Consider the following 11,714-nt stretch of genomic DNA (forward strand, 5'->3'; position numbering starts at 1 on the left):
GCAAATTTTGAAAGGTGAATTGCTGTCAGTTCATAAACTTACAAATTTCCATTTCTTGTCTCCTCCATTTGATTAGAGCCATTACATTCCCACACAGCTATATTCCTCACCCGGTGGATCATGAAAGTGTTTGTGCTTCTCTAAGCATGAGCAGTTAATGGTCGTAGCCCTGGCAATCATATGTGAATCTGGTTACGAACTCGACTGTACGGTGAAGAGCTAAACATGCCTGGATGCGTGCTCTGCTGGTCAAAAATGTGCAAATCGTAAGTCCTTAATAGCAAATAATGATAATATCTCGATCATTTGACTAGAATAAACTCACCCCAACTCATTGGATTGTACTAGAAAAGTTAGAATCGCGAGCAAAAACAAAAATACTGAACTTTATTACAGTATCCAAATTAAGTACCTTAACTGATCCTATACACATATATCCCTCTAGAATTACTCACAATTCCATTAAAACAAAAACAATGATTTTCATGGCGGATTCGTGGTGCTCGAGAAAGATTGTAAGGAGTGTTCTACTGACATGTGAAACGGAGCTAACTACAAATCTACTTAGCACTTCCTCTCATCATGGTCTCAGCTTGGCTCATGTTCACGAAGACAGTCTCAAGTCAAAAGAGGCCGAATGTCATAAGGGCCAGTCAGGCTGAAAGCAATATGAAACTTAAATACCTCTGATCGCAGCGCTTACAGAAAACTAAAAGATATTAAATTCCTAACGGGTTGTGACACTTTCAAATTAGTAAGTTATTACATATAATTCCCCATTTTGATAGAATGATTGCTAAAGTCAATAATTTTTAGTCCTGTATGATTTACAGAGATGCAAATTTAGTTCAGTAGACAGAATTAGATATTTTGCTTATTAGTGTTATTACATAATAACCTATTTCAGTATTAGATTTCCGTGAAAGTTCTATTAATTGTGCTAACGGAAATCACATTTGTCAAATAAATTGGCATAATTACAACATTTCAAATAACTCATGTCGACCAAGCTCGACAGCCACTTGGTGGACATGAGACATCCTGTAGCTGTATGTACACTGTACAGTATTGAAATTTACCAGGCCTCTCATTAATATTTCATCCGATTAGCCTAGGGCATTCATCTAAATTTGTTACATCAAGCACATAAATAATGGTACGAAAAAAATAAAGTCGTAATCTAAAAAAGTCGTAATTTTTATTGAAAAACCACTATCTTTTGTAAGCAATTAATAATCAAAGGCAGTTGGTATTCATAATAAATAGGGTATACATGAATACCAAAATCTTCCAACTTTTTTAAAAGTACTACTTGTCACCGAAGACATGCCTTTTTTTTTTTTTTTTTTTTTAAAGAGAGGCTGGGCCAGTTGGAAAGACATGCCTTGACAAGTGACCAAGTGACTCCAAGCACCAGATGACGACAGGAAAATGGTTCACAAAATGAAGAAAGCAAGTACCTGCATAGCGTGCATTAGGAAGTGTGTCGGCTCTCCTCTCCCTGGGCATTTCCTACACCCCCCGACTTCTTGTTCTAGATTGTGCAGGTTGGATCCTAGACTTGAGAAAAACTGTCGTATCGGTCTTTTTTCCTGGAAGAAGCGAAATGTCGAATGGTTCGCGGGAAATTTTCCAACTGGACAACAGCTGATGGAGGCATACTGTTTGAAGCCAACTAAAGAGGCTTGCAAGGCGTACCAAAACAATATTTTCTCTATTGTTAATTTCAAGATTGTTCTCTGGCCAGCACAAAACCATTCCACGACACTTTAAAACTAAGATAATACCTAAAATAAGAATATTTTTGGCTCCAGACCTTCCCGCCGAAGTAGAAAATTCGCGTCCCCTTATATTAAAAACCATTCTCAGATACTTACTGTGTGTGTAAGTGTTCTAGTTTCGTTACATTTGCCTCGTAGCGGTCGCAGTTCTTATTATAATCGGTGCAAAGCAGCCTTTCTTTTCAGATATTCATCGAAATTCAACTGGCACGTCTGATTAAAAATCGGGTACACACAAACAGGCAAAATTTTGTTAATGATACCTTAATCCTTGGATTGAAGCAGATACGAAAGTTGAAAACTAGGATAGAAGGTTCCAAATGCAACGAATACGTGTCTTCAGTTAGTGTCCACTAACGCCTCTCCACAGAACAGAAAATCAAAATGCAAAACATACATATCAGACCAAATCTTCCAATATCTGCCCCTTTCATCACCGTCAACTTCTCCTTATGATGCAGATAACATCTCCAATTGATCTTGTTGTAACAGTGTAGCACAGCTAATCCCACTTCATTTTTCCATGGAGGACTGAAAGCAATTGGGATCACAATTTCCATCAGAATATTTATAAAAAACGCGCGTGCGCGCACGGATAGTCCTCCAGATATGCTATCAACTTTTTCTTCACCGTGCGGATGCTCAGAAAAAGCAAACAATTCAGCTTCAACTTTGGCGCGCCGGAAGATGTATTATTTGATCGCGGATACGTCTGCTTAAATAAACGTTGCTAATACAAAAATCAGATCCTGAAGAAACCTACATTGTCCTGTTGACTTCGTTGTATGGATTCTGAAGAAATCACTGTTCGACTAAATCACCCACTCCAGCACGCAGTCAGGCCATCGGAAGAAGATACGTGATGTTAAGGCTAACGGTAGCGATTACATCAGTGGTTAGATCTTTATAGAAAAGCTCAGTTTTCATAATTCCATACATTGTATGCGATGAAGCCAGAATCCTATGTAAAACCAACACCAAGTTCAATAACAAGCAAGGCCAAGCTTTAAAAACAGATAATGAAAAGGACAAAATGTAACAATCTAACTACAAGGATCAAAACTGATAACGTATTTTTGCTAAAAAACGCCGGTTTCTTATAGCACACAAACCTCCTGATCGTTTAGCTTATACACATTCCCCTTGTTTCTATCATAGCGAATACTTCTTAAACGCCGGTCCAGTCAGCACCTTGCTCGCCCCCTCGACCTCATTTCTTTCCTTCTTTTAGACAACTCGTTTTCATTTTCTGTCCACTTTGAGGGAACAGTTATGGTGTCCAACGTGGTGTGAGGATAACGTTTTAGTTGTGATGGTGACGTCATGAAATTCAAGAGAAGATTAGGGGATGTCAGCAGTTGTAAATCTGATTACACGCTATCAAATTTTTCATCATTAAACCCAACTATTGGTTGGTTAGGTACGAGGAGCATTCCTAGTTAAATATGAACTTCAAAAACTTCATGAACAATTTTTTGAGAGATTTGTTCACTGACCTCTTAGTGCATTCTTTCAATTCTTCTGCAACTTCTGTTCTTTCGAGCGAATCAATCATTGCCTGTAAGCGAGGGAAGCCAAGAAAACGTCATTGAAAAACACATGCATGAAAATAAACCGTTTTTAAGTACCGCTTGTTAAAAGTACGTACATCTCCATATGATTAACAAAGCACAGACAAATTTGTAACAACAAATAGAAAAACAGTTGTAGGGGGGGGTGGGGTTACAACAGTTTTAGCACAGTTTGTAGCAACTGTAAGTCAGTAACAGAATAAACAGTAACAGTTTAATAAATGTAAGTTACATTGTCCAATTTACTCTGTTTTTCCTGAACATGACTAGTTATTCATCGACCGCATATCAGATTTAGACATTCTCTGCTGGTGCAGCTCCGTTCAGCTCTGATTTGCAGTTCCTGTGCTTTTTTCTAGAAGTTCCTCGAACATCATCCTCTGTCATTGCTGGTTCAAGTACACTTATGAGGCGAAATTGTTAATTCACCCTACTTTTTTGTTGGTAAACAACGGTAAATAAGCCATTCAGAAAATGTAGTCTCCCCGAGGTAGGGAAAAAATGAGAAAAGCCACGAATGAATTTTAGATGCATAATTACGGTGTATCAACTATACCTGATTGTTGTTGCAGGTTTCTTCTTAAGCAGCGAGCTCTTTAGGCAGTTCTCCTCACGAGATACTGTGGGACTTGTACTCTTCCTCCACTTCAGCATCAGCTTCTCTCAACGCTCAGGTTCTTATGATGCAGCACGCAAGCGCTAAGATGAGGCAATGTCACGGGGTGTTGTGATCGTCCACGTGACATGGTAGATGTCACGTGGTGTGATAACGTCACGTGGTATTATGGGGCTCTCTCTCTTGTCCACCATAACCGTGTTCGTAGCTCTTCGAAGCACAGTAAAATAATGAAGGTTGATATCACATTCAGCAGCCCGATTGGAGCTGAACATGCTTATTGTAAGCCAGGTGTCAGTGGGGTGAGGAGTATTGATAACTCATCATCCAATACTCCAGGCGGAGTCCACTTGACATAATAATTGACGACACGCCGAGATTGTTGATGACGCCATTACTTCAACCCCACAACTTTCCCTTACCTTAAGTTGAGACATAGTCCCTCTGAAACTTGTTCTCCGCAACCTGCACTGCTGTTTCTGGCCGTGCTTTGGTCCAAAAAGTTTGCCTTCTCTCTGTTCTCTTCGTAGGCTCCGTGCTGCTGCAGCAACTCGTTTATATTAAGCATCGACTCAACCTGACACAATAATAAAAATTAGGTCAAGTTTTTATACAGCATGCCGCACAAGTGTAAAGTTGTACCAACCTAATGCAAATTTCATAAAGTTTTTGGGAGCTTATGTTCTGGTCATTGTAGTGAATATGATGTATAGTGTCGTTCGATGTGGGTTTTAATTAATTAATTTTACTTAATATATTATTACGGGATTACGATAAAAAATACAATGGGATATCTAAGCAGCAAAGCAATTATTAGAAGTCCTGGACAATTTAATCTTAAGTTTATTACACACTGTTCATGTTTTCAACACATACGGATAATTTTTCACAAAAGAAATAATTGAGCAAATTACCCGAATCTACACAAAATAGGCCATGTCAATAAAATCTAGAAATAAACCCACCCTTGCTTTCTTTCTCTCAATAGTTTTAGTAAGTTGTTCGTTTTCCTGTTCCATCTGCTGTATATCCTTCTTGATATCCGCAGCCGTGTACTGATTACTCTTTAACTTGTCTGTAGCTTTGTGGACTGTTTTGAACTCTTCCAGTAGTTCGATATACTGGGGGGAACAGTGTTACAGAGATTACATCGTGGTGTGTCAGTGTTCAAACACAATGTAATGTTTTATAATCGGATATATGAGAATTATGAAGTTGCAACGGTGTCAGCAGATTATCCAAAGAACAAGAGTATTTTTTTCTTCACGCAAATAGCATTACGGGTAGAAATTTTAAGATGACACCAAAGCAGCAAGTACAATTTGTACACGATGTTTTTTCAACTTAATATCTGTATATAATAATTCTAAATAAACTCACCTCCGTATTTATCTTCTCTACTTCATCGTCTTGCAAGATTTCCTCAGGAACCTCTACTTTCACCAAATACCTGGGTTATTCAGTTGATTAATAAGCTAATTTATAATTACAAATACTTCAATCCAATTAATAAATTTCCATGATAGGTTTGTTAAATATAAGAATTTGTATGTACTAAATTTCACTAATGGACGATCAAAAAGTTTAATTCATATCCATTAAAAATCAAACTATGTGACGAAAACATCGGTCGTTTACTTTAGAATAGTGTCAATAAAGCCGATGATTATAATATTATAATTGTTTGTGAATCTTACTAAGTAAACAACTGGTAATATTGTATACTTGTGAACATCACAGTTTAAATGTCGTCTACATTTCCCGCTCAGTAATCTATTGAGGAGATTTACCAAGGTCTACTGCAGACGAAACAATATTCAGAAATCTTAACATTTATTCTGACTATACCCCTACAGAACTTTATAAAATAATACAACACAAAATATATGCTAATATAAATAGCAAAGAAAGCTAACCTGCCAAGATAAGCTCTAGTCTTGAGTCCCTCCACGTTTTGTAACACCCAAACTAGAGTCTGATACAACACACTCTTCTCACCCGTAATAATACCCGCCTGAAGGTTAAACGGTTAAATTTCTTTTGAAGTTTAATTTCATTTGAAATTTAAATGTGAAATTTTAATTAGGATTTTAATCAAATTTACACAGGAAATTACAGTGGTTGAGTAAGAGAAATCAGAGGAGGAAGAGAATATGATACAAGTGAGGAGGGCAAAGTAGAGATTGAGTATGCTAAAAGAAAGAGATGAAGGAAGGAAGTGGAGAGGAGAACGAGAAAATAGAAGGAAAAGAAGAGGAGAAAAGAGGAGTTTTTGGCTTTATAATATTAACGAACCTGGAACTCCTGAACACTACACTCAGGATTGTACTTCAGAACAGACAAGAACTTCAGCATCCTGTGTGCCATATCTTCTGGGGTTTCTTCTCTGAGGTCCATCTTGTTCTGCGAGGAAGTTAGTCGTTATAATCAATACGTTGTTTTAAGATTTTCAACATGATTTGGGGTAATATTGAAAGTTGTAGATAAAATATAAGGCGCTTTTTATTTCCAGAATTGTTTGTGAATCTTACTAAGTAAACAACTGGTAATATTGTATACTTGTGAACATCACAGTTTAAATGTCGTCTACATTTCCCGCTCAGTACTCTATTGAGGAGATTTACCAAGGTCTACTGCAGACGAAACTTCAACATTAATGGAAAACATCAGTCTTAGAAATTCAAATAAAATCCTCACCCTCGAGTCGATATAAGCGAAGACATCGTTCAGCACTTGAAGAAGTTGGAGGGGTTCTAAGTTGTCGAAGCTGATGATATTAAAGGGTTTGTTTGAATGTTGCCTTACTGAGGATGTCGATGATCGACTTAACTTGCTCGGCCATGGTCCTAGATAAAGCTGTTTCATCGTTAAAGAAATGTTATCACAGAAAAGGGCGGGGCAAGGGCTGGCATGGGCATGAGGCTAATCACTTTTCAATCACAAAACTTTGCATGAGTACGACATGGACACCACTTGCAATTTGCATCACAAACTTTATATGTTTCACATTTTTATAGTTGCCCATTTAATCGCGAAGGGATGCATGGTTTTCATGTTAACAATGTAAAAATACGAGTTCAATTAAAAATAGATCATTCAAATTTAGCAAACGTATAACTGAACTTTAAATTACATCAAGCTTTACACAAAATTAATAATCCATATTTAGGTCGTTCGTAATAGCTATTACTGTTCAAACAAAGTATAGCATAATAAGGTCAATAAGAGAAATGAACCACAAACTGAAGCCGCACCGATCAAAACCAACCAACCAAGGGAGGAGCTGATAGAGGTCTTTTTAAAACAAGGGCTCTCGCCGTAGATAACATGTTTTTTTAAATGTAAGTAAAATAAACATTCAATAAATAAATCAACATTTTTAACCCTCTGGCAGCGGTGGATATGATGGGTAGTAGGTAGGCAGATATCAATCTATTTTTTTCGGGGGGGTTTTTAAATTTTAGAACTACCTGAAAATTAACAGAATTGTTAAAAACGTTTGATTTGAGGATCGTCATGTTTTAAACCTCCTCCCCCTCTGTAATCAGTTTTACACATAGCTATTGTGTTGAAATTACACTATTACTAGAGTATTCGTTTAGAAACCCCCTTCCACCCCCTCGGTGATTACGTAATATATGAACAACCCCTAATCAGTGGGCTGGAAGATTATTATTTACATATTAATGGAGTTACTTTTCTATCAGTTTTAAATGTGATGTGGGATTGAAGTGCTATGGTAGAGAAGATGACAAGGATAACTTACCATGGCAAACAAAACGACCCCAAGAGAGTTACACATCATAGCGAGCTGTAAGTCTGCAACCATGACGCTATAATACTGGAAAATGAAAGAGTTTTATTGAGGGACAACATTATCAAAAAATTAAATTCAGTGGTTCTGCATAACATTTGGATTTAGGGGAAGAAATCCATTTTGAGCGTAGGTTGATTCACAATTTTTTACGCTCTTGAGCGTTTTCGAGCAATTTCATATTCAAAAACATCATTCAGTAAAACAATTATTATTTTAGAATAAATAAAAATATCCCAAATTTAGTTATTCCTCAGCTAACTCTTGGATAAAGGTCTTCTCAGAAACATAAACACCGTCCAAAAATTTACGAATGTCCTTGTTTTTGACGGTTGTGGATTGCTGGATGAGGGCTGCTGATCTGCTGACATTTTCCACATCGTTTCCTTCCACCATAATCTCATCTTTGTTACCGGTGGACTTGCACGTAACTCCGGGGAGGAGATTTACACGTCGCACGAATTTCTCACCCAAGAAATTGTGCACCTCGACGTGAGTGTTGTCGTTGATAATGTTGATGTTGATGGGGAAATGAGCGTAGACAGATTTCATCTTGTACTTATAGCCCTGTTGGACACCAATAAACATATTGTTGATGTGAGAGCAGATGGTTCGGACGCAGGCGACTGCTTTCCTGTTGGGGAAATGCACTTTGATGTCGATGGATTTTTTCAGCAGGATCAGCTCGCATTGTAAATGTTTGAAGCTCTTCTTGAGACTTCCACGGGGGCCGTCAACTGTGACAATTCGCCTGTCAATCTTTACCGAGCAACCATCCGGTATCTTGACCGTGTCACCGGCGTGGATCAACTTCATGGCTGGGTGGTGAGAGGTTAGATGAATAAACTTGCCAAATTGTGCGATATCATTCAATACAGAATTGTAAGATCCAAAAAAAATCAATTTACATAACACTAAAATTTTTCATTTTCAATGCCAATGATCATCATTGAGATTTGATAAATTGAATGACACCATTAAATTTAATTAAAATTTCATGGTAGACTGACTCAATAAAGCAAAAGAAATTCCAGAATAAATAAAAATCCATTTAAAAATTATTAGGTTTTCTTGTTCGTTAAGATGCCGTCAAATTTGGTCTGGAACCACTTCTTGGCTTCTTCCTTGCCGACCTTGTGCTTGGTTCCGATCCTGGAGTTCTTGGCGCGTCTGTATCTAACTCTGTATCCGGGTCTACCCAGAACTACATAAAAGTCCATACCATAGATACCAATGCTGGGATCGTACTTAATTCCCAAGTCGATATGCTCGTCAATACCGAAGCCGAAGTTACCCTCCTCAGAGAAACATCCCTTCCACAGCTCGTATTCCTTGACTTTGAGGCCACGCTCGAGGATCTCCTCTGCTTTGGCGCCACGGACGGTGCACCAACATGAGATTTTCTCGTTACGTCTGATACCGAAAGATCTGACAGTGAAGCGAGCTTTGGAGAAGCAAGGCTCCTGACCGGACAGCTGTTCCAGGACCTTAGCGGCACGGGTCAGTCTGTCACCAGATTCTCCTACACAGATGTTCAGGCACAGCTTGGTGATGCTGATATCCTTCATGGGGTTCTTCTTCTCAGCCGCCATGACTGAAACAAATAAGTTAGGAATTTATATTTCCATGGGAATTTAGAGGAGGTTACATTTTGTCAACAAAATGAAAATAACAACATGGTGACAATTATAATTTTATAGATTTCCAGGATATAAACTTCATAAGTTTTCTGAGATCCAAAAATAGATCTTAATTGAATTTTTATTGTAGAGGAACCCGAAAATAGAGAGAATATCACGAAAGAAATTACTGGGACAAAAGTCATTTATAGGATCAAACAAAATAGACATAATATATACATGATTTAAACTGAAAATTATCAAGAAATTATAGCTCAAAAGTAGAACTCGTAAAATACAAAAATCTAATAATAACTATACACATTCTATCGACTCAATAGGAGACGGGGCAAATACAGCTTTAAAATTCACAGTTTTGGCAGAGCTCAAGTTAACATTTAAACATGGCCTGGCATAATACTCAAGGACGGAACAAAATATAATCGGGCTGAACTTTCAAATGGGAACTTATAACACTGCACTATTCTAAATAATATAGGTACGGCATGCACTAAATATGGCATTTACAGGTTCAGTACAATGCCCATTTAGCGTATAAAAGCGTTTATAAAGTCAAACTGAACAAAAAATTTGAAATACTCCATCTGGATATATCACGATCATATATCAATTTCAAGAAATTTACTAGATCTCAAGCATAAACTAGCTAATATTTTTTTATCCCTGTCAGTTAGTTTTATGTGAAGTGCCGTGAGGCACACGATAAGCTGAATCCACTCTTTCACAAACAAATAATTTCATCTATAAATCAGATTCTCTACAGAAGTCACACTCTTCGTATTCTATTTCAACTATCTACAAACATCACTAGTAACACTGTCAATAACCGTGATCTCTGCAACCACACAGCATTTTCATCATTAAAGTATCACAAGTTCACACGACTGAAACTCCACTGCAGCATATCCTCTACATAGAATTAATAGCACGCTCGTAAATTGCCAGTTCTTTGGCAGCAAATGCTTTCTGTTTATCAGCATCCTTTTCATTCTTGCAGTAGTCATTGATTTTGTCAGTTGTTATTTTACCAAGCACTTTTCGGGCACCGTCACGTTTCTCTTCACGGGCCTCATACAGCTGGTACAGTACCTGCAAATGTAGGGTTGGTGAAGCTACTTTAACAACTGAACAGTTCAAAATTTAGAGGCATTTTATGTTGGCTGCTTAATAAATGCATACTGGCGAAGGAATGATAAGACATGGGCTGGGTTGACCTTATAACAAGTAGAATTTAAACCCATGTTTTTTAGAGCAAATGGGTAATTCTGATGAAAAATTAAGGCACCACCTTTGGACCAAATTGTACAATTTTCTGGGCCTCTATTCTGAACCTTGTACCAAGATTTTAGTCTGTAATAGGAGAGCACAATCTTAATTTGATTTACTTTCCTTAATCCGAATTCAGTAGACTTACTTGAGCAACAGTCAAAGTGTTGAAGAATTGAAGTCCTTTCTCTCCATAGTTCTCAGTTGCAAAATTTCCCAGTTTATCAACAAGCCTGCCCTGATGTGTATCTCCGAGTATGTTGTGAAGGAAGTTTGACGTTTCGGACATTATGAAATTCTGATGTTAAGAAGTTCAGTTAGAAAATTTCTTCAGAATTCTCACCAAATACTTAAAATATAGGAAAATACAGAAAGCTTTGCCGTAATTGGGACTTATGTGGCAGCCAGACCTCGACTCATGTGACTTTAAGCTCAGGAGGGACTTACAGCAAGTGGAATGAGAGTAATAAATAAATCATCAGCAAGAGTATCACAAAGTTTAGAGTATCTCAGAGTTTCCATTAGAAGTTAGGCAAATTGGTCAACACAGATTCAGTACAGGTAATCATTCTATATTATAATTATTAAATCTAAAATAGCTAATAATTTAATAAATTATTAACAGGCCCCTTAACGTGGGCAATAATATACGCTTTCTATAATGGAAAAGATGGATGTTACCCATTAACGCACAAGTTAAGACACAGTTTGGTTTATCAAACATGTGGGGTCAAGGATAGAAATCAAGTAATACTTATCAATAGTATGAACAAAAACGAACTACCAGAAAAAGCGAACTTTAACAATAGTAAAGCATTCCATCATGTAAATCCTAATATTTTTTGGTTTTGCAATAAGTTTATTTGGGGGAAAAAAATTTAATTTGGCCCACCCAAGGGCCCTTCTTAATTTGGATAGGATTTTTTAAATTATTCTTAAATTTCTTGGCCTCCTATTTCCCTGGGGGAATCCAAATTTTTCCAAAAATTGACCCCTTTTTAACAATGATGAAGCAATCTTTTATGT

General features: G+C 37.3%; 4 protein-coding genes across 4 annotated transcripts in view; all 4 read right to left on the reverse strand.

Moving 5' to 3' along the window:
• Positions 1 to 3,646: 3,646 nt before the first annotated feature.
• Positions 3,647 to 6,810, reverse strand: LOC134824760 (intraflagellar transport protein 81 homolog). The gene is given in 8 exon segments (XM_063836736.1): positions 3,647 to 3,755; positions 4,391 to 4,545; positions 4,934 to 5,089; positions 5,349 to 5,418; positions 5,885 to 5,982; positions 6,264 to 6,371; positions 6,666 to 6,755; positions 6,757 to 6,810. Coding segments are annotated over 8 exon segments (840 nt in total).
• A 1,180-nt stretch (positions 6,811 to 7,990) lies between these two features.
• On the reverse strand, positions 7,991 to 8,620 carry LOC134824977 (large ribosomal subunit protein uL6-like). Its single transcript, XM_063837017.1, has one exon. The coding sequence runs from the start codon at positions 8,596 to 8,598 to the stop codon at positions 8,029 to 8,031; it is 570 nt and encodes a 189-aa protein (XP_063693087.1). The 5' UTR covers positions 8,599 to 8,620; the 3' UTR covers positions 7,991 to 8,028.
• Positions 8,621 to 8,810: 190 nt separating this feature from the next.
• LOC134824978 (large ribosomal subunit protein uL5-like) lies at positions 8,811 to 10,983 on the reverse strand. The gene is made up of 2 exons (XM_063837018.1): positions 10,837 to 10,983; positions 8,811 to 10,511 (listed from the first exon to the last, which is right to left on the reverse strand). The coding sequence occupies exon 2, from the start codon at positions 9,372 to 9,374 to the stop codon at positions 8,844 to 8,846; it is 531 nt and encodes a 176-aa protein (XP_063693088.1). The 5' UTR covers positions 9,375 to 10,511; positions 10,837 to 10,983; the 3' UTR covers positions 8,811 to 8,843.
• The window catches only part of LOC134824761 (zonadhesin-like), an 88,024-nt gene continuing 86,641 nt past the window's right edge, over positions 10,332 to 11,714 (reverse strand). The window contains exons 86-87 of the mRNA XM_063836737.1: positions 10,837 to 10,986; positions 10,332 to 10,511 (exon numbers count right to left, since the gene is read on the reverse strand). Coding sequence (XP_063692807.1) covers positions 10,332 to 10,511; positions 10,837 to 10,986 — 330 coding nt within the window. The remainder of the gene's footprint in view (positions 10,512 to 10,836; positions 10,987 to 11,714) is intronic.

The sequence above is a fragment of the Bolinopsis microptera genome, chromosome 13 (genome assembly GCF_026151205.1).
Source record: "Bolinopsis microptera isolate Bmic1 chromosome 13, MBARI_Bmic_1.0, whole genome shotgun sequence".
NCBI classification, from domain to species: Eukaryota; Metazoa; Ctenophora; class Tentaculata; order Lobata; family Bolinopsidae; genus Bolinopsis; species Bolinopsis microptera.